Source organism: Triturus cristatus, chromosome 4_2, assembly GCF_964204655.1.
Source record: "Triturus cristatus chromosome 4_2, aTriCri1.1, whole genome shotgun sequence".
Taxonomy (NCBI): domain Eukaryota; kingdom Metazoa; phylum Chordata; class Amphibia; order Caudata; family Salamandridae; genus Triturus; species Triturus cristatus.
In genome coordinates, this window is record NC_140586.1 from 779,469,048 (window position 1) to 779,492,815 (window position 23,768).

General features: G+C 44.4%; 1 protein-coding gene across 1 annotated transcript in view; it reads left to right on the top strand.

Annotated features, from left to right (window-relative positions):
• LOC146835031 (cytochrome P450 4B1-like) overlaps positions 1-20,213 on the top strand; it is a 268,573-nt gene extending 248,360 nt beyond the window's left edge. The window contains exons 11-12 of the mRNA XM_085602692.1: positions 1,575-1,654; positions 18,730-20,213. Coding sequence (XP_085458818.1) covers positions 1,575-1,654; positions 18,730-18,898 — 249 coding nt within the window. The 3' untranslated portion in view covers positions 18,899-20,213. The remainder of the gene's footprint in view (positions 1-1,574; positions 1,655-18,729) is intronic.
• Positions 20,214-23,768: the final 3,555 nt, after the last annotated feature.

Genomic DNA, 23,768 nt, shown 5'->3' on the forward strand with positions numbered 1-23,768 from the left:
CAAGCGCTGCATTGAGTTCTGTGATGCAAGTACCTTGGAGCTCTAGTTTGCCCCTTATATGTCCCTCCCTTCAACCCCCAGAGTCCCATGCACAAAATTTCATTCCCAAGTCATATTTTCAAATCCCTTTCCTAAATTATTTTTTTACAAAAGATTTTAGGTAGTTTGGTTGGCAGTGTGTGCTAGGCAAAAAGATGCACAAGGCGTTAATCCTCTCTTTAAATGTCCACTCCCAGCTCTTCTGTTTCATGCACCATACACCAAGAGATCCCCTATGATCCATCCACAGTGCTGAGTCCAGAGACTGATGTCCTAAGCTCTGCACCCACATTCTGTGTGCCAAACGTATTGTCAAAGAGCCCTGAAGAAACAAAAGCTAGAAACATGCTTATTTGACCCCTCCCCCCATTGTCTGTCTGTACTACTTGACTCGCTATGGGAATTCTGGAGAAACGTTGGATGTGCATTGATAACAAATGAGGCCACCTAGGTACCCCTTGACTCGCTGCAGTAATTCTGGAGTAGTTCTAGAGGTACACTGGGATCAGAAAAGACCACCTAGGCACCCCTTGTCTCCCTCCAGTGATTCTGGAGTAGTCCTAGTGGTACACTGGTAACAGATGAGGCCACCTAGACACCTCTTGTCTCCCTACAGTGATCCTGGAGTAGTCCTAGAGGTACACTAGTAATTAGAGGGGGCACCCAGGGACTCCTTAAGTCACTACAGTGATTCTAGTGCAGTCCTAAATGTACACTGATGCTAGAGGGGGTACCTGGCTTCTCCTCGTCTTACTACATTGATTCTGGAGTAATCTTATTGGTACACTGATATCAGAGAACACCCACACATGCCCTCTCCTATTCGCCTGTGCATTTGTATGACTAATTGAGACTAAGTACACACTACTCCCTAGAATCGTATGGTGCCCTTTAGTACTTTTCTGAGTGCTCCTCTCTACAAAGAATTTGTGAAGAACAAAGAGTGACTGAAAAGCTCTCAGTAGTGGGTGCCAGATGGATTACTGGGGCACCTGGTTGTATCCTCAGTACATTCCTTCAAGAGTTTCTCTGTGATGCCACATGAGCTATTACTTGCCTCTTGCTGCCTTGAATGGTAGAATGCTGTTTGATGGAACCGATATTACGGGCTGGTCAGTGACTCATCCAGTCTCAATCCAAGACATGAGCTCTGCTTTCCAAACAATCCTTTTACCTCCTCTCGATCACTGTCTGAAAGGCACCTGATAAAATAAAACAAACAGAGGCAATAGCAGGCACAGGCATGTAGGGCAAGAAGGAGACATCCCTAGTTTGCAGAATCTGTTTTTGTGCTTTTACCATGCAGATTAGATAACATGCACATTCAAAAGTCGTTTGAAACATAATGTTAAAGTTTAGCACATGGCATGCCCTTGATTCCCAGAATAAACATTTTAGCTATTGTATATCCCTGTGTTATCGTATGCTACCTATACTATGTTATCTCATGCTCTTTTGTCATTTGAGTAGCAGGTACCTCCTTTCTTTAAGTGCTCCTATACCATTTACCTTTGGTTTCCTGTATTGTTTTTCAGGTGTTTGACCCCTTTCGGTTTGCTCCTGAGAACTCTGATCGTCACTCTCATGCGTTTGTGCCGTTTGCTGCTGGATCAAGGTACAGTATCCCTTTTAAAATTCTTCTAGTACTCTGGACTCTGGAAATATTTATTTGTTAAGGTAACACTGTTTTACAGAAGGGTTACCCCTCTTATCGTTTGGCTTTAGCAGCCAACCATCTACTTGTCTTCTGTTCCTTAGGTTACCTTGAAATCAGTATCTCTCTCCCTGGCTTCAGTTTTACATTCAACAGATACTTCATTGCAACATTCAGTCATTCACAGGAGACTGTGGCTGTGTGGGTACCCCTGGGCTGTTATAGAACCAAAGTGGCCAAGAAGTCATTCTGTAATGGATGGATTATGAGAATGAAGGAAGAGAAGGATAAAGCAGGTTCCCTTACACGGGGAAAAGCTTCCTTTTTAGGATGGGGATTTGCAATTATGATGTGACCTATGTTTGTGGGTTTATAGGTATATTCAATGCAACCACAGAACAGCTTCCGCCAGAACTCCAAATAATACCCAGTGTGAGTCAGATAAACGCTCCTGTTTAATTTGCTTTGACTGGTTAACTTGGCTGCATGTGAACCTCAAGGAAGATCTGTACCCATCCGGATGCTACAGAGAACAGTGTGATACACTGTATTAGAACCTGCGTTTATGTCCAGTAGTACTAAAAGGCATGCAAACATTGTCCTTTGTATGAATACAGCAATATTTGTGGGTAACAGGAATACTGCTCGGTGCTATGCTCTTAGTGCACTGGTACCCTACCAGTGTGGTAATTGTAATACATTTTGTTGTCCTAAGTATGTTAGGCTGTTATAGTCTACACAGGTTTCATGTTCAGCACCTTTGCAAAACACTTGGCCCCTTACTTCTGGTCGATGCAAACACATATATCTGCATTAGTGGGTTTGCTCACGGAGGGTCATCAGCGGGGTTTCCATGGACAGATGATGGTCAGCTTTGTTAGAATGGTTGTATTTTTGGTGTTGGTTTTTCTCTGTGGTTGTGTTCTAGAGGATGTTGGATCTGCAGGCAAAACGTGTGAAAGCGAGGGGTTTTCAAAGGCTGCTCTCTGGGTGTATCACAGATGGTGAAGGCTGTTTGATCCTCCACCTAACCTGTGTCTGCTGCTAATTCAGTCTGCTTGCTGTCTTATGGCACTCATGCTTTATGGGATGTGACTGTACATTCCTAGGTGTTAGTGAGGATTTTGGTTAGCTTGTTGTGAGCAGGGCTGATTGCATTGCTATGATTCAGATGCAAGCAGCTGGGTTAGACATCTGTTTTACTCAAGAGTAGGGATTTTAATTTCTTGACTTGATGAGTCAAAGCAGGGAGTCATCCTGGTAGTTGTGGTTTGCTCTACACTACCCTGGGCTTAGACTGTACCTCTCCTGGGTTGCCTGCTTCTATACCTACCTGCACCAGTGTCTCTGTTTAATTATCCTGGGGCTCCTTTCTCATGAGCATGCATGTTTCATAGAGAGCTCAGGGAATATTTTATAGCACAATGGCCGCCTATTATTTGGCCTCTTGGCAAGCTACTTTTTGGTAGACCGGCTCATGTCTGCAATTGTGAGTTTACTAGATGAAGGGTCGGTGTGTAGGGCGCTTTTGAGGGGAGAAAAAGCTGTTCTAAGGATAAGTCTGCTGTCAATGGCAAGTGTACAACTGGTGTATTGCTCCTGTGCTTCGCAGGATGATAGTTTATCCTTTATCCTGGTGCTATTGTGTTCTCAACTCTTGCCACTAGTAACTTCAGAGATGGGTGAGTCTTGCTGCTCCCGCTCATTAATCAGTACATTTATCTTTTGAGCTCGTAGAGGCATAGAGTCGTGATAGCAGGAGAGCTTGAAAAGTAACAGTTACTTATGGGCGGGGGTCCAGAGGGCAGGCATAATGGACATGTGGTATGTCCAGGGTTGGAACATTATTGTTGGGCTTACAGTGAGTTAGTTGGGGAGTGACATAATACAAGTGTATGCAGGTAGAAAATACAACTTGAAGAATTCAAGGTGACCCTGTCACATATCACAGAGCAAGCAATGACAGCATATTACGCTCCCTATCAACAGTGGAAACCAAACAGAAGTGTTGGGGAAAATGTTTGGGTTGAGATGTATTTGACGATAAGACATCAACAACTTTGTAATGGTAATTTGAATACGTAGGCAGCTTGGTAATAGTGATATAGTCACTGCCAATTATAGGAGTTAATACTGACTAGTCTAATGTGTGGTAATTTTATCATTGACATATGAAAGTTGATTGCATAGTGATTGTATTTAACTGGCTGAGATTCCTATACTGTTCATTGTTTGTAGAGTGCAGATTCCCATCATCCATCTGCCCAGGAAATGACATCACTGGTTTCCCGCCATAAACTCTTTCAAAGAAGAAACAAAGCATGAGGACTTAATTTCCCTTCATCCATCTGCACAGGAAGTCACATCACTGGTTATACACCCACCGTACCTTGCTCTCCTCATAAGACTACTTAGTGTCGGTTGCAAGGGCTCACCAAAGACAGGTCCATCTGCGCCCATCTTAGCTGGACCGCGCTGTGCCCCAGGAACCCTGGTTCTTCCCATACCGCTGATACCCTGTTGCGCTCCTCCATGCTGTTATGCCCGGGTGCTGCTCGCTGCGCTGAAGCCATACCACACCACACAACTGAAAGGAGCATTCACTTGTGCCCCCCTCAAGTATTAATGTGCTTTCTCGCGCCCTACACGTACCACTCAGGAATCAACCGCACCCCATTCGCTCACACCAAATATGCCACAGAGATATTGGACCTACTGCTCCACCATGCTCTGGACCTGCTCTTTCTCACAGAAATATGGGTATATCCAGCCTCAGCACCGGACATTGCTACCACCATCCATGCTGGCTACAAGCTTTTTAGGAAAGACCGTCCGCACAAGCCCAGAGATGAATTTGCCGTCATATTCAAAGATAGTATCAGTTTCACTGCCTACGTGTCCACCCCCACCAGCTACATGGAACACCTCAGATTCACTATACACAACAGCCAATATCTCCCTGGGTGGAACATTCATATGTAGACCACCTGGACCCCACTCCAAATTTGTCAGCGACATCACAGACTTCATCGCACCCCACATCATGAAAGCCAGCATCTTCATCCTCCTCGAAGCCCTTAACCTTCACCTAGAAGACTGCACCAACCCAAACTCTATGCCACTTCTAGAAAATCAAGTAAACCTTGGCCACACCCATTATGTTACCGAACCCACCCTCACCATCGGACACCTGTTCGACCCAATTTTCTCGTCAATCAGCAGCATCACAGTCGCCAAGCCAGCAACTATGACCAGGACAGACGAGGTCCTTGTGAGTGTTAGTATACTCATCCCTCACCCTCACAGACATGTCACCACAGGAACTGCCCACCGGAGCTGGAAAAGCATCTCAGAAGAGGAGTGGGCTTCCTACCTCTCCGATCATTGGCCCAACCACAATAGTCACTTGCTGAAAGCCATCAGGTACCTCAACAGCTGGATCCATGCATCTGCCAGCACCTTTGCTCCCCTCAAGTGCAACCCAGAGGCAAGAGCCCAACCACAGGCCAGTGGTAGACAGAGGAAGAACTCAGGCTGACAAAATGCTACTGCAAGCAGTTGGAGCGCAAATGGAGAACAGGTCAAGATGCCACAGATAAAGACATCTTCAAATTAACCCTAAGACGTAACCACCAGCAGATGCAAAACACCAAGTGCACAGCCCTTGCAGATCACATCTATGTCAGCACTAACAATAGTAAGGAAATCTTTGCCATCATCAAAGATATCACCTCAACTCCTGCCACCTCCAGCAACATCACTCACTCACAAGACCTTTGCAACAAGCTCTTCAAATTCTTCTGTAAGAAAATCCCCTCAATATACAGCAACTTTGACCCTCAACCAAACCCCAATACTATAGCCACTGAACGTTCTATCACAGGCAATGAATGAACCCTAACCTCGTTGGCTGCGGTCACTGCTGTCAAGGGGGGTTCCATCTGACTTTTCCTGTTGTCACACCTTCACCAAAGGACTCCTTTCAATCAGTGAGCACCAACACCCATCCTCAATCCCTCCATGAACTCAGTCACATTCTCAGACACCTGGAAACATGCCACCATCATGCACCTGCTCAAGAAACCATCACCTGATCCAGACACACATTGTAACTACAGACCCATTTCCCTCTTACCATACCCGTTGAAGGTCTCAGAGAAACTAATCTCCTGACTCCTCACTGACCACCTCAGCAACCACCAGCTCCTTGATGCCAGGCAGTCTGGGTTCAAGTCCAACTACAGTACAGAAACAGCACTCATTGCTGCCACAATAAACATCTGCATGGTCCTTGACAATGGAGACATGGTAGCCCTCATTCTCCTGGACCTCTGCAGCATTTGACACTGTCTCACACACCATCCTCATCAGGCACCAGCATGAGGTTGGCATCCAAGGATTCGTTGTCCACTCGATCTGCCCCTTCTTAACTGATAGAACACAAGCTGTCAGCCTGGCACCATACTCTTCGGTAGCACCCTGAAGCCCTCAGTAGAGTCCCTCAAGGCTCATTGCTCAGACCCACCCTCTTCAACACATACATGATCACTCTGGCTAATGTCATCTGACACATGACATCAACATCTTCTCCTATGCAGATGACACACAACTCATATTCTTCCTCTCAGAAAAGATACCCAACACAAGAAAAAAGCTCACCACCTGCATAACCGAAGTTGCTAACTGGATGAAAGCCAACTAAACTCAATCTCAACACGAAGAAGACAGAAGTACTGATCTTTGGCAAGAATACTTCACCATGGGACTCCAACTGGTGACTGACCAAACTCAGACCCACACCCAAAACCCACGCCAGGAACTTGCCCAGCATATTTTTGACTTGACTTTGCAAAATTGTTTTGAGTATTTATCCTCAGACCAAAATCTCATGGGATTTCAGTAATCGCGAGAGTTTACAACCATATTTGGTGGGGCCATCCTATATAAGGAAACCCCATCTAAAAATAAACTGCCAGTTCATGCAGATATCAACAGTGGTGATAACACCTTGAAGAGGTATTTTCCTGCGTAACCTAGACAATTTCAGGTAGGAGAAATTGATGGATACAAATAGTGTAGGTCTTCCAGAAAAACTTTCTCTTAAAATTTTACAAGAAGGCCTATCGCTATAAGGAGATCTTAAACTTGTTTGGGTGACAACTATTGAGTACTCAAAGCAATCTTTAACTTGTTTGTGTAAGACCAATTGAGCCTTGCCTCATTAGTGACTACGACTTAGTCTATTTTTGTGTGTGAGTGTAAAATACAGTTCTACTTATATAATCTGAAAACTTTACTGATCAATGGCAACAAGTTTGGCGTAAGACCTAGTCTCGAATAAAGAAGAACCGCAGTAATCTCCTTGAACACAGTTTGTTATTAAGAGGATAAGAATTGGTTTTGATCTACCTTGTGACCAAAAGGTGAAAATTGTATTCATGGCTTTAGCTCGGCCAGAACTCAAAACTCCCCCATTCCTTCACAATTTGTAATCAGGCATAGTCAAGAATTTTCTTACTCCATCTTGGGAGTTTAGGTTGGATAAAACTACTATTATTATAACATTTCAAATTGTTAGAACTGGGGGTCTCTAGTTGGCAGAGGTATGTACCTTGGACCAAATAGGGACCATTGCTTCTAAGTGACACCAGGAACCAGGGAAAACAAATCAGAGAATTGTCCCAACAGTTGGCGACAATATTGCTGCTGATCAGGGGTCAGTGTGGCAGAAAGGCTGACACCATCCACTGACCCATCTTGCTCTGTTGCAGACAGGAGGTCAAGGAGAGGCTCAGTCTCCTTCTCCATTCCATCATCTGTTGCTAGGAGCATGCCCACTTTGGCCCTTTCTAAGTGGGGCTTCAGGCGGTTAACATGCAGGACCCGCAAGGGGTTCTTTGGAGACCGCAAGTTCACCAGATAGGTGACATCACTCCACCACCTCAAATGGTCCGGTCCACCTCTCCTGGAGCGCACAAGGCTCTACAGGGGCCATGACCCAAACTTTCTGTCCAGGTTGAAGCTCAATCAGAGTGGCCTTCTGATCGTACCACTGCTTCATTTCTTCCTGGCTGGCTTCCAGATTCGCCTGAGCGAGCTGTTTGAATCGCCTAGTCTGGTTCCTGAAGGCCAGCATGTAACTGTATACATCCTGGGGTGGTTTCCTGGGAGATTGGTCCCAGCCTTCCTTGACCAGACTCAAAGGTCCTCTTACCGGGTGCCCATACAGCAGTTCAAAGGGACTGAACCCTAGGGACTTCTGTGGCACCTCACGGTAAGCAAAAAGAAGTCATGGCAAGAAGATGTCCCATTTATGTCTCATAGTTTCCTCAAGACCCATAATCATGCCTTTAAGGGTCCGGTTGAATCTCTCAACCAGCCCATTACCTTGGGGGTGGTAAGGAGTGGTGAGCTTGTATGTAACACCACACTCCTGCCACAGGGACTTCATGTAATTAGATATGAAGTTTGTACCACGGCCTGACACCACCTCTCTGGGGAACCCCACATGGGAGAAAATCCCTATCAGAGCACGTCTCACCTTGGGGCCGTCACTGTCCTGAGCGGCATGGCTTCCGGGTACCAGGTAGCATGGTCCGCCAAGACCAGGATAAACCTGTTGCTCATGGCTGTCTTGGGGTCCAGTGCCCCCACAATGTCAATGCCCACCCCTTAAAAGGGGCAACTGACTACAGGGAAAGGTTGGAGAGGAGCCTTTTGCTTCCTTCCACTTTTCCCACTTGCCTGGCAAGTTTGACAAGTCCTACAATGAGTGTCTGAACTCTTCTGAATCTGGGGCCAATAAAAGTGGGTGACCAGCCTTTCAAAGGCCTTGTCCTGCCCCAGATGTCTAGCTAAAGGCACATCATGAGCCAACCCCAGTAGGAAGACTCTAAAGTGCTGGGGTACCACCAGCCCACGGGTTGACCCAGGCTCAGCAACCTTAGGCTTGCTATACAGGAGGTCGTTCTCCCAGTAGATCCAATGTGATCCAGACTGATCACCTGCTGCCTGGGTTGGAGCCTGTCACCGCAAACCCACAAGAGAAGGGCACTTTCTCTGTTCAGCACAAAATTCCTCCCTGGAGGGTCCTCCTTCTTGCTGCCAATGGGTCAGCTCAGGCAGGTCCCCCAGTTCAGCATCTTGCTCCCCTGTAGGTTCCAGGGCATCCCCCTCAAGGTCTGCCTCCGTGGAAACAATGGGGGCTGGTTTTCTGCACCCCCTACCTCTTCTCTTTAAGGCAGGTACCCGGGCCATACTTTCAGGCTCCAGGATCTCTTGAACACCCTTACTGGCTGCCATAGACCGAGTGGTCACACACGCCCACTCAGGCAGACCCAACATCTCCAATTAGACCTTCTCTCCAACTTAGCCCAAGGGGAGCTCTCTAAATCATTGCCCAACAGACAATCCACAGGCATGGCTGGCCTCACAGTACTTGAAGAGTACCCGAGACCCTCACTCCACTCAAAGGGAACTTGAGCCACCTCACACTGGCTCTGCGAGTTGTCCGCGGCAACTACAGGGAAGAATGCATGGGGGATAACCTGCTCCTTGGACACCAACTGGCAATTGACAGCTGTCACACTAGCCCCGGTGTCCCTTAGAGCTTCCACCCTTTGGCCGATGATGGTCACCCACTGCCTGTCCTTCTTAGTGTTATCAGGCAGCTGGGTCTTAGGGACCATCTCAAAGTCTCCGAAAGAGACAAGGGACATTTCTGCGGGACCCCACCCACCTTGGGCACCCATCTCCCCCCCCCCACCTCACACTGGCTCTGCGAGTTGTCCGCGGCAACTACAGGGAAGAATGCATGGGGGATAACCTGCTCCTTGGACACCAACTGGCAATTGACAGCTGTCACACTAGCCCCGGTGTCCCTTAGAGCTTCCACCCTTTGGCCGATGATGGTCACCCACTGCCTGTCCTTCTTAGTGTTATCAGGCAGCTGGGTCTTAGGGACCATCTCAAAGTCTCCGAAAGAGACAAGGGACATTTCTGCGGGACCCCACCCACCTTGGGCACCCATCTACCCCCCCAACCCCCTCCCCCGGGGCTACACTCGCCATCTGACAGGGTGGTGCACGTGGTGGTGCTTTGGAATCCTTCATGGGACACTGTGCATCATACCAACGGTGGCCCACTTGACCACACGTAAAGAACTTGTAGGGGCCCCTCTGAACAGGTTTACCTGTCGGGCCTCTTGCGTCTTCTCAGGGGGAGACTGGGAACCCTTCCCTTGGTTCCCTTGGGAATTACTTTGGGGGCCTTTCTGGAACTCCCTCTGTTTACCCTTGTCCCCCCCACTCTTCTGCTGGGGACCCTGCCCACCCTTGGCGGAGTCTCCCACATGACCTTTGTGGACCCTGGTACCTCTTCAGCAAGCTTCCTAGGGTTAGTTAACTTGCTATCAATAAAGTGCTGGCGTAGCTCTGGAAAACAATTAGCAGACAAGTGCTCCCAATCATAGAGCGCTTCAAAAGTATCCACTTTGCTACCCTTCACCCAACCATCCATAGCTCAGCAAAATAAAGATACATATTCTACCCAAGTAGTTGCCACCAGCTTCTTACAATTCCTGAACCTCTGTCTATAGAGTTCTGGGGTCAAACCATACCTTGTCGTCAGGGCTTCCTTCATGTGGGCATAAGACATCCTATTCTCACTGGGTAGGTCTAGCAATGTATCCCTCCCTTCACTCACATAGCGAGCCCACAACCCTGCTCTCCAATCCTTCTCAGGGACCCGGTGGGCCAACATTGCTATCTCATAGGCTGCAAACCACTGCTCAATATCTTCATGCTTATGGAAATGTTTGATGACATCCTTGGGGATATATACCCTGCCTTCTGAAGGCACAGTTGGTGCGCTGCCACCAGAGGGATTGATTTCTAAGCCCTTTGCCTTGATCTCTAACTCCCTCAACATCCTCTCATGCTCCATTCTCATTCTCTCTCTCTGCAAGGACAAGCTGTTATTCTTTAGTTCCCTCTGACCCTCCATCTTAAGCTTAGCCATCTCCATTCTGTGCGCCCTGGTCTCTCCCTGTCTTCCAGCTCCCTGGGGGACAGGTCTTTGGAAGAGATGCTACTGCCAGGTGGGGACGGTACCCCTTCCCTAGCTGGAAACACTGGCCTATCCAGCTGCCCATCCGCATCCCCAGCTGGTTCCACCACCAGCTCAGGGGCATTTCTTGCTTCTACCCAGGTCCTCAGCGCCTTTTGGTAGTTATCCTTTTGGAAATGCCTGGGGTAGCATCTTTCAGTTTTTTGCAGAGATGCTTGAGCTGTTTCAAATTGTAGGTTTCCAACCTCTCTTCCTCAAAATCTAGATCCATAGATGCGACGGATGCTGGTCTGCTCATGGCTGTAAGAATTAGAAGTTCTCTGGGGAAATAACAGTCCAAGGAAAACAAATTCTAAGAAAAAAGTATGTGGTCGCGTTTGGTCTGCACTCACTAGTAGTGTACACCAATTAATGTATATGAGTCACAAATGCAAATCCAAATTCTCACCGCTGACCACCAATGTTAGAACTGGGGGTCTTTAGTTGGCAGAGGTAGGTACCGTTGACCAAATAGGGACCCTTCCTTCTAAGTCGGGGAAAGGGGATTACACTCCTGGATAACCCCTGCTCACGCCCTTGGTAGCTTGGCACGAGCATACAGGCTTATCTCAGAGACAGTATGTTAAGCATTTGTGGACACATACAGTAATACAGTGAAAACACTACAGATGGACACCACACAGGTTTTATAAAAATAAGTACTCTTTATATAGACTTAACACAAGACCACAAACGACAAAAATCCACAGTACTATACTTAAAATAGACTTAAAGATGGTAGAAGTCACTTAGTTCAAGTTGATGATAAATGCAACACAGTTCTCACAAAAGTACCTGGATGCGTAACGCAAAACAAACAAAAGGTTCGCAGGGGTGGAGATGCGTCAGGTCCTTGCTTCAGGGGAGAAGGTGCATCACACCTCAATGCTTGTGCAGAGTAGGGGATGCGTCTTGGTCCTTACTGGAGAGGAGGTGATGCGTTGATTCTCGTACTGCGTTCCGGTTACGATGCGACAAGAGGGCGCCTCGATGCGATGCGACAATCCGGTGCGATACGATAAGATGTCACCCTTGATGTGAAGACGATGCACGCCCGCCCGGCGGCCGTGCGGCGAACTCTGTAACTTTGGAGCCGCGACAGGCCTTGCGACCCGCTTCTCCGGTGATGCGATGGCGACGACACACTTCTCCGATGATTCGTCGGTAAACAGCTTTGACGAAGGCAAGCTTCTCTGGTGGTGCAACAGCTGCGACTGCGACACGCTTCTTCTCGTGGAGTCACGCTTCCAGCTCCCAGCGACAAGCAGGCTTCTGCAGACAGAATTTCCAGCAAGGAAATTCAGATGGGAGCTGGTGGTGAAGTCTTTTGTCCCTGAAACTTCAGCAGGAGGCAAGCACAAGTTCAAGCCCTTGGAGTAATATTCTGCAAGATGATGAAAGTTCTTTAAAAGTTCCTTCTCCTCTCCTTAGCACTGAAGACACAACTGTAGGCCAACACAGCAACACAGCACACTGGCAGGGGGGCAGTCCAACTCCTACAGTTTCCTTGGTTCTTCTCCTCGGCAGAGGTTCGTCTTGTTGTTCCAGAAGTGATCTAAAGTCTTGGGGTCTGGGTCCCTATATTTATACTACTAAATCCTTTGTCGTCTGAAGGCAGAGGGGCCTGTACCTAGTCCAAACCAGTTCTATGCAGTCCTGGAGCACTTTGTTTAAAGGACTCCTTCTTTCCTTTGGCAGGGTGGGCCAGGGTCCTCAGACATACCACTGGGGGTGTAGCCAGCATTGTGGAAGGCAGGCACAGCCCTATTCAGACCCAGGTGCTACTTCTCCCACCACTCTACATGCAGATAGGTCTATTCAGCCCTGTGATGCCTCACCCTGTCTCCTGGAATCCCCCAGCCCCTGTCACTCATAAAACCAGACACCCAATACACAAGCTAGCAGATGCAGGCTGGATGGTTAGGTAAGAAAATACCTACTTTCTAAAAGTGGTATTTTCAAACACAGAATGTTAAAACCAACTTCACTAAAAGATGTATTTTATCATTCTGAGTTCAGGCATACTAAACTTGACTTTCTACCATGTTCCCTAGGTTAGTTAGGATTATAAGGTCTTATAATCAAACTGCCCATTCTGGCCTATGGGGACTGGTAGCCTTGCAATAGTGAAAAACGAAAAGGGCTGTAATTCACTATTAGGACATGCCACACACACCAGGGCATGTCCTACCTTATACTTACAATGCACCCTGCCCTTGGGCCTACCTTAGGGGTGTCTGATGTGCACTTACCATGTCAGTATGGCAGTACAAGACTGCACACAGGCTCTGCAATGGCAGGCCTGAGACACACTTTACAGGCTGCTCCTGTGGGTGGCACAATCAGTACTGCAAGTCCACCAGCAGTATTTGATTTGCAGGCCCTGGTCACACATGGTGCACTATACTAAGGTCTGACAAGTAAATCAAATAAACCAATCATGGAGTACATCAATTTAACATAGGGAGCACTTGCACTGTGGCACTGAATAGCAGTGGCACAGTGCCCAAAGCTTCTAAACCAGCAAACAGATAAAAAACAGAGGAGGTCATCAGTAAAAAATGGAAGGGAGACTCACGCCAGTGGTACCAGGTCTAACACAAATCATCTAACATAATCAGTAGATGGTAGTAATTGCATTTTACTACCAATAAGATGTAATCCCTGGCATCCCTTCCCTAACCCCAGACCCCAGCTAAGTCTTGTTGTCGTAGTTTTTCTTAGTTTGTCTGGTGTCTACCTATTATATGTATCTTGGGGCTTGAAATCTTGGGGTGGAACTGTATGAGGTCTTGGGGTTCTAGAGAAGGAAGGAACGATCATTGTGTAGAAGAGTAGAAATGATCGCTGTGGAAGGAGGCTGGGGCTGCTGGTCGTCTGTTATGCTGAATGAGAAAAAAACTGTTAAGAAACTTTGTAGAGGTGGCGTACCAATGAGTCGAGGAAACAAGTCGTGTTGATAGCAGCTTTGGTTTGTTCTTGTTATCTTGTAAAAACACAAAGAAGCAACTCCCACTCAACCCAAACCATCACATTCCATACAGAATGTAAAACTCACTAACCAAAGAATTCTATAGTAATACTTTGCATGAGAATCATTTGACATCTTGACAATGCATTGCCACAAACTTGTTCAGGCACATTCTTTCAACATAACACTACCACTTCAAGGTTGAGGCAGCATCGGATCACTTTCTGCTTCTGAATAAGTATTCTGTACCTGATAGGCCTTTATAAAACTGTGGTTTTATAAAGTGCAGCCCAAGATACAATCACACCATTACAATATATTAGCAATGTGTATAAAATGTGGTTATAACAGACATACAAATGTAATCAAACAGTTGTTCAATATATGCATTGGTACAGTGACAGTACTGATACCAAGAAACATAATCTGAGGTAGGTCACAAGTAGAAGTAACTTTTAAACTGGAGACATTTCAGCTTTCATTTTGAGGATTTCAAAGCAGGCAACTGTCTTGAAGGCCGGTAAAAAAGTGTTCCTTACCATGACTGTTTAGTGCTCTTTTCTTTCTGCTATCATGAGGCGTTAATTTTAAGATTACAGTTTCTTAAACTAAATAAAGTTTTGTGGAAGAGCAAAGGCTTTCTGCTCCTTCCAGAATTTTGAAACCTTTTTTAGCTCTGACCATAATATGGAATTTACCTCCCTAATGCAACAGGATGTTTAGATTCTATTGAAGACATGGAGGGGAAACGTTTATAATTGAAACTACTCTAAAAATTCAGGCAGCAAATAAAACCATAAAACATAAATCCAACAAGGATGTCAACATACAGAAACTACTGGAGAGTAACATTCCAATTGCTCTCTCACTATGAAAGAATCTCTGATCACCTGTCTACATGCAGGCCACACTCCCACATTTATTTATTTGAAGAAAAGGTAACTCAAACTTAAGTAAACCTGTGAAATGAATGTGGAAAATGCTAACTGGATGATAAACAGGGCTGCGCTAATCCTTTAAAGTGTGTACATGAAAGGCTTAGGACCTAAGAACCTAATATTCAGAATCGTATTAACAGAGTGTGCACCATTGACATATCATTTTACAAACAGGCTGACTTTAGTTGTGCTAACAAAAAGAACAGAAGTGCTGCAAAGAAGAAAACTTCCATTGTGATGGTTAGAAAGTTACTTGTTGTTAAGCAACATTGCTTGGTTGTCTGACTGAACAAAAAACAAATGTGGAAGGAACAATGTCTTTGGTACAATTGCGTGACTTTCAGGTATGTCTCTTACCGAGCCATTCTTCATGCGGTAATGCAAATACAAGAAGGAGCTCAGCGACTATCTGTCCCTTCTCCATAGAGAGTCATTGGGGGGAAAAAGGTATAAAGAAACCTAAAGATTTTGCAAGTTCAGACATGAAGACGGGTTTCTTGCGGAGAATATTAAAGACCTCATATCCATCTCCAAATCTGAGACCTTTTTTGCGGCAAATGGGGATAAAAAAATGCTTACCGTTAAATCGTGAGAAAAAGTGCTAATTATTCAGCCAATACCATAATTGGTAGGCTGATGATAGTTTAGATAGAAAGGCTAGCGAGAAGTTAAACTAATTATCATGAAGGTAGTACAGATGTGTGATATGAGATGCTTTGGTTTCTAATAATATATTGTTTCATACTATATCTGCCTAAATAATAATTACAGGTCTCAGCATTTTAATACACAAAGTTTGTGTACTGATTGCACACAATAAATACAAGTATTACCATCATTATAAACACCAATTGATGTGTGTATCTGCTGCTTTCAGAGATCAGGTTAACAAACTGCACATCTACACATAATCCATGAGATGAGAGTACCTCTGACTGAGGTGTCTAACTCATAACTGTCTAATTTTAGGTGAGCCTAACTCATTATTAAGATGAATGAGACACACATGCCTGTTTCACTTCTCTCTGAAGATTGGGGAGAGGGAGGGGTCAAAAAGCAAATGCCTCTTGGGGCTAAGGATATTGTTGTAATATACTGCCTTGTAATTCACATATATATTACACCTTACTATTAGCTTGTATCTCCCTTACCTCTCATTGTTCCTTTCCTTCCAACCTACCCGTTCCACCCCTCTTTCAGTCCCTCTTTGGTACATCCCTGCCTTAGAACGTTAGAGTGAAGTTTACCTTGGAATGTTGGAGCGCCAGAGTTACCAGATGCGGCCTGAGGCGCTCCAACATTCCATATCTATCCGGGTATGCCCCTCATCTAAGGGGTGGGTCCACAATAGTTCAACAAGTAAGAAAAGAACAAGCCAAAACGGAGTGTTTGGGGGAGAGAATGCTTGCCTTTGTGTGTTAAATACAATCGCTTTAGTGAAAGAGATTCTACATTCTATTACAGTAAACAACAGCTAAATTATGACAGTTCAAAGCTTGTCTGTAACATTACATATAAAAAGAATAAAAAAAATGCCCTAAATGTTGAGTCAAATGACCAATCTGCTGTTTCCATCATGTCGTCCAAACTTCCCGTAGTTCTTGATGCACTGGACGCCGTAGCCCCCTTACAGGCATGAGCTTTAAAAGTGGACAAATCAATGCCAATCTCTTCCATCACCCATCTAATTTACAAGGAATGCAGAGAAAACTGGACTGTAGGGATTCTTAAAATAATCCACAGCTGTCCTTCTGAAGGAGGTTTAAATGCAGCAGTTTGGGCTTCATAACACTATAGACACTTAACCATCACACGACAGGCAGCAGCCTTGCCGGGTGTCACGGATAGAGGGTTAGACTAACGCATTTCAGTGCGTGATCTTCACCCCAATGCAATGCTTTAGTCACGCACCTGAGCGTCTCCGGATCCTGCTTGAGCCCTCTAACAATACACAGCTATATTTCTGCTCTCAGCCTCCAGTGCTGCCAAGGGAGGGGGCCAGGCATCAGAGACTGGGGCGAGGAGAGGCTGCTCTGGATTCAGGATGTGATCATGTTGCTGGCCGGGGCCTGGGCCTGCTTTGTCCCCTTAATGTGTACGAATAATGATTGAATATAACAGAAGATAAAAAAATGTTGTTTTTTTTTTTAGTTTAATTATTCCGGTGGAGCGTTTCTAATTCCAAGATAGCTTTAATTTCTTACTTATTATTTAGTTTTCTGAACTGTAATGCACCCGTAATTTAACATCTCAGTTATTGTCTAACTATATAAAGCCATTTAAACCTTCTGCTGCTATTTTACCCTTGCATAGTGCTACCGAATTTGCTTTAACCTACAACCCTTTTCCTGCATTCCCTAAGAATGAAAGAATATTTGTTGTGCTTTTGGTTGTTATCTCTGTAAGACCTGCATGTGTGAATTCAGGGTGCATTTGTTATGAAATGACAATACACTCCTCTATTACTCTCTTCTTCCACCCCCTTGAACAGCAGAAAAGACTTTGAAAAGCTACTCCCAGCCAAGTGGCCAGACATGTAAATGTAAATGTATGTGTCTTGTAAAGCGCACTGCTGCCCTGAGGCGTCCTGGCGCTGTAGACCGCTGGGGAACCCGTCCTGGCTATCCCTGTGAGATGGTCCCTCCAGGGTATCTCCAAGGTGAAACCAGGCATCCCCGGCGAATGTGGGGGGCCGTTGTGGAGATGAGGCAAGCTAATGCCCAGAGTTGCCGAGTGTGTTCCTGGTTAGAGTAGGTACCGAGGCGAGAATTATCGAGTCCGTTTTGACCCTGGTCCACGACCCTGCCGCGTCGGGAATTGAACCCTGGTCCCTGGCCGATTCTCTGCTTACGGATCTGCCGCCTCTAACCAGTGAGCCACACCTCTCCACATGTGGCTAGGAATAGTGGGGTGATGGTGGTGAGGGGGTGGGGGTCGAGGCTGTTTGAGTACAAGCTGCATGCGCAAGGAGAAGGCTAATTTGGGACACTTCGCAAATTAACAATCTTGATGCCATTGATATAAATTCACATGCGGTGCGTTCTTAACTGTAACCACCACACTCCTTTCTAGTGAGCGATTTCGATGGAGTCTATTTTGTCCAATGTTAACTTCTAGTTATTGGAATTCGACTCGTCGATGTTCTTTTTTGATGATATCCCTCTACTCTTGACCTTTTTAGCAAACACATTAGGTCAGTTCAACTCCCTTGCTGTGCAATTCTTGTGAACACCTGTGAACAGTGCATTTTCTGTATTGTTTACACACTGTCTAGTGGTGGGAAGAACCAATCATAGCAGTAACTGTCTGCATACCTACTGCATTCATCCACATTTGGTACATTGCAATTTTTATGTTTCGTGGAAGATCATCTTAGTTACAGGTACAGCTTGTAACACTATGGCCTGTATTACGAGTGGGTCAGGTGTTGACGCCATCTCAGAATTTTCTCCGGATAGCCAGCAGAAGGTCATGTCTGTTGATATTTACTGGGTGAAAAGTCCTTGTAAATACTGGAACCTGCAGATTTTGATACAAAATGCACCAAAACTTGCATATAGTTCCCCATTGCAAAACTTGTAAAAGGTGCTTTTTGTCACAACTATTAAATTCCAATCTCCTGGATATCTATATGTAAAGGATGCAAAAAATAGCACCTGTTCTACAAGGAATAAGTGCTTGTATTTGTCTATTTAAGTTGCTGCGCTTCACCGTCACTGAGTCTATGCTTGTTGTGTGCAGGTGTTATTCTACACACATAGGAGTACATTTATATTTTCACTGATCTCAAGCGCCATCTGAAAAGTAACAATTGTGTAGAAAAGAGTAAATCGAAATTTCCTGCTGATCTTATCGTTACCAAAATGATGAAGTACTGATAAAAACGCCCACCTTTGCCAAGATTATTTTTTTATTATTACTGATTTCCTTGAAAAACAACAGTTTATAAGATAGGCAGCTGAAAACAAATCGCATTTGCTTAATTAAACAGATAATATTGTTTTTATCTTTTAATTTCGCAGGAATTGCATTGGACAGAACTTTGCCATGAACGAGATGAAAGTAGCCCTGGCCTTGACGCTGCTTCGGTTTGAAATTCTGCCTGATGAATCCAAGCCTCCCATTGTAATACCTCAAATAGTCCTTCGCTCTAAGAATGGCATCCATGTTTTCTTTAAGAAAATTGACTGAAGCTTTGGCTACCAGTCATCGTCACTTCTACCTCTTCAATTACTTGAGCCTTTTCATCAATATAATTGAAGAAAAATGATCATTTTTTTATTCATCATATGCATTTTCACAAACGTTTCCACATCACTGATTCACAGACATCCTCCAATCCCCCCTTTGGTTGGAATAATATGTTCATAATGCTGCCTCGCTGATTGTATGATATGAGCTGGCTACTATTTGAAACTTCATAATCAGACATTTTCTTATGGATTGTTAATGTTATAAAGCACACTGTTACCAGAAGGTGTCCTGGCGCTAGCGCCGAGGAATCCGGAAACAGAAGGAGGGGCCTAGTTTCTGAATAGCAATGTTTGCACATCCTTCTAAATGCGGACAGTCCAGGAGCAGAACAAATTGAGAGGGTAGCTCACTCCTTGTCTTCGCTGTGCCAATGACCAATCTTCTTCCTCCCCAATTCGATTTTTTAAATCTAGTAACAATCAAGGTTCTTGTGCCAGAACCCTCTCCTCTTTAAATGGACAGTTAACATGTTGCCTTGGATGTTTTTCAATACTTCTTTGACTTCACACTGTTATGTGCCCGAGTTAGGCCCATGTGACCGAGCTGCATATTTTCTTACATTGTCCTCTTTTCTGCACAATACAATTATTGCTGTGACCTTTTGCTCGTATTGGTGTGCGTGACAATGTTGTATTAGTTTCTCCAAAACTGCTTCGCTTATACATCTGGCTTCACCCAACATAATCAAGAAGCCTCGAACACTTAGTACAAGACCATTACGCATGATGTACAAATGTATTTCTATCTTCATCCACATGGCAACAGGGCTATCTACATATCCACAACAATGGTAACCTGTGTGTACATTGCAAGGATGCTTTTTATTATAATTAAAGAAGCATTTCCGGGGTTGGCAGGGAAGGCACTTCAGCGGACAACGAGGGTCCCTGCATGCTGTGGCTTTGAAGAACAGCTGCCTGACATCTCTATGAGGGGTGTCCAATTCGTGACCAAGATGGGGTCCTCCTTTTCTCCCACCAGGTAATGGGGTTGGATCATCCCGTGGGGGGATTCTTGGCTTTACACCTATATACGCTCTAGACATTGCATAGTAGGAGTACGCCTGATTACTACCTTGTAATATATGCCCGCCTGCATACTGCATACTGTCTTAGCACCATGTTGAAACTATATCTGCTATTTACTCCGTTGGTGCGTGTAATCACTTTTATCTGCTTCTGTCTACTGATTATCGTAGCACATGTTTTTTACACAAGAATAACTTTTTTTCAATAAATATATTGAAAACGTCCCATTCTGTATTCTCTGTATATTTCCCCGAGAACAAGAGTGCACGAGTGACTGAGCGGAAGGGTTCTGATCTGTTAACACGATCCCTGAGGGATCAGGATTGTCATGTTCAGTGGTTGCCAGAAACGATTTGCTCCCTGTTTATGTTAGGGGGGCTTACGGTGGCACTGTGAACTAGCTGGTCTCTATGCCACCATATCCTGTGGGGTTGCTTGGAATCGGTCTAGGCACCTTACCCTAAGTTTATGTTGTCCACAAATATGTGGGTCCTACGGATTAATGGGAACTACACAACAACACAGGCTGAAAATATTGAAATGCCGCCCTAGGGAGTTCAGTGAGAATAAAAAGTAACTGTGGCTTACACCTAGTCATTTTGAACAGGCCTCATAACCCATATACATCATGTTCTAACCCAGGCACTGGCCCAACTCGCCGCAGGCAGCCAACCCCCACAGCACATGGCTGTATGGGTTCACTGCTGAGACTGGCCGGTGGCCAACTTGCTGCAGCTCTCTTTTTGCCCTTGCTGTGCATAGAGGGCTTTGGCCGTTAGGCCTGGCCGAACCTACTGCGGATGCCCAACCCCCACAGCATCAAGCCCCTGCAGACTTTGTTCTCTTTTCTTTCTTTTTTTTAAGGATTCTTTAGTTGGATTCAGAAAACCTTCAACAGTTTGCAGGCCTTTGTTGGACCTGTCATCAGTGAATCCCATTATGGATTTGAGGAACCCACAGATAGGTCAACGCAGGCCCATGAAGCAACCCAGAGAGATAGTGTACTGAAACTGGAGACTTGTAAATGGATTGGGATTGTAATAATTGAATTTCACGAGAAGCAAGTCAAGGATAAAAATAGAGGGTTTAAGATAGGATGGGCACCTTGTTTTTTCCTTTCAGATTATAAGCAAAATATAGATGATGGCAAGAATGGTGTGATGTTGGAATACTATTGATGCTTTGAGTATCAATTGTAATGCAAGTGTTAAGGGGTGGGGTTTAGTGTTAAAAAAATTTATATAAAAAAAAGCCCTGCAAAGAATGTGTCCCTATGTATTCCGTCTGGTACAATAGGTGTGAACTCCAGGTGGTAGAAGTAAAAAAGATTACTTTAGATAAGGTTTAGATCCCTTGTGAAGAGGAAAGTGAATATTAATTAGAAATGCCAATGTGGCAAAATGAATATTATAATGTGAGTTTTGAACAGGAGGGTCAAGAAAGAATAGGTGTTGTCTATATTTGAGTGAAAGGTAATTCCAAAGTAAGCCAATATATCATATATTGAATATAATCAAAGAATTGGTGTAGTGAGAATACAGTACTACTTATGCATGCAAGATCTAAATGTACTAGTGTATGTTAACAAGTCAAAAATGACAATATTCAGTGAGAGTTAGCTTCTTTTGGAGCACAAAAATACAATACATTGTATATTGTTGTATGTACAATTAACTGACAAATAAGCAACTTACAATATTTGGTAGAAGGTATTTTTTGGGAGAGCGACTTAATTTGGAACGATTTATCAGATACTTGCTTATACAAGTATGCAGTTATAAAAAGAATTTAACTTGTGGTGAGATATTAAGGTTATCACAAGAGAGACAAAACTATACAGTGTCACACCCATATGTTTAGTGGTTCATAAAGGGAGTAACTAAATTACATTAGTCCATCAGGAAAGTGGGTAGTTCCCTTCATGTTTGATACCCCTAACAACTGATCTAAGTTGGATGTTCTATTTCTCTTCAATTAGGTGTAGTTACTCCTCCCTTCTGCCAACATTATAAGTCTCAGTTCTAGAAAAGTACACAAAGTTATTGACCCGAGTTTAAGGGGAGGGGCAGTGGGTTTCTGCAGTTCTGGGATTTGTGTAGTGTGATAATATTGAGTCAGTGGGTGCAAACAGTTTCAGTGTAATACAGAAAAATAATTTTATCAAAATATGTTGTAAATGTGGATGTATGCAAGTTCCTAAGGATTTATAGGGAAGCATAGTTAGAATGCTGAAATAACGTATAATGGAACATCTATCTGCATTAGAAAACAATGATGGGTACCCAACATGCAGTGTGCTGACATCAACAGAAGCTTTAATGAAATCAACAAGAGTAGGTGATAGGCAGCTGCATCTGCATAATGCAGAAGCTCTTTGGTTACCCGGATTGCCACCAGTGACATTGGGTCTGACCTGTGACAATGAAATATAACAATTTCTATGAGAGTAATACCATACACATATGATATGAATTATACCACTTGACAAAACGTACTAGTAATGGTCCCTTATATTAACATGAATTGAGAGGGTTGCAGAATCACTATGTGGCAGGGCACTGTGGTGAAAGTTATAACATGTTCAGTAATTTCGTTGAGCCACAAAATAGGTAAAAGCAATATTGGGTCTGATATATGTATTATATATGTTGGCTCTTTCACCTTAATGTTGGATTGGTTAGGTAGTACTCCAAATCAGCCCTACCCAGTCATTCACCGCCCTGGACATCTGAGTAAAGGGTTCAGCAATCATTTACCCATACTAAGTTACACATTAATTCACTCATTAATACATGAGAGTCATTGTCAGACCATCCCTTCACACTTCTGGAGCTTTGCAGTGTAATTGGTGCTACACATGATACAACTAGAATCAATGAGCCAGTCAGCTAAGTCAAAATGAAAATCAGCAATACCCCTATATTGAAATGCAAACATACCATACATAATTAAGAGAAAATAATTGTCAATAAAAATTTGGAGAGAATCAAAACTTGAGAGAGAGCAATGGTCAGGTTCTTGCTTAGTCCTGTTATAATAGCCTATATGAGCTGTATCGGTACTTTACTGTCTGGCAGTGGGCCGGATTCAAATTATGAAGATGACTTTGTGGAGTCAGGTTGTCGTCTTGAGAATTACCACTTCGGACATGTAATTTGTGACCTTTTAAGTAGAAACACAGTGATTTGTAATCTTTAGAAGCTTGATCTCTTACTATTTGCCTTGAAAAAAGCCCTAGACCTGTGCACCACTTAAATAAACAAACATTTGTTGGGTGTTCAAAAAAATGAATTGTTCAGTTTTTAAAATATCTGTGCAAAAGAGTAGCAACATTAATTTGATATGTTCTCTGCAGCTGCTGTTCTACCAAAGCAGTTCATATATATTTAGAAGTTGCTTAATGATTTCTGATTAAACAAAGAGGACTAGCTTAAGTTGACCAAAGTGTTACAGTACTCAAATTAGTTCTGTCACGGGCACCTTGTTGGTGTATTCATGAAGCCCTCACCCACCAACCTAGTTGGTGGCATGCTTCATCATCGGGCCCACCCAGTGACACCTAGTATGTCCCGGGTGTGCTACGACGCCTGATTACAGCGGAGCTGGTATATTGCTGAGAGTGCAGTGAGGTTGGGTGAGTTGTGATTTAAAACGGTTTGGTGGGGGTCCCAGTACCCGAGGGTAAATTAAATTTTAATAACTGAGCCGTCACCAGCGGTTAAAAGTAAGGCTACAGGACGCGTGAGGGTGGCGAGTTACTGCCCCCTGCGTCCTTCAGA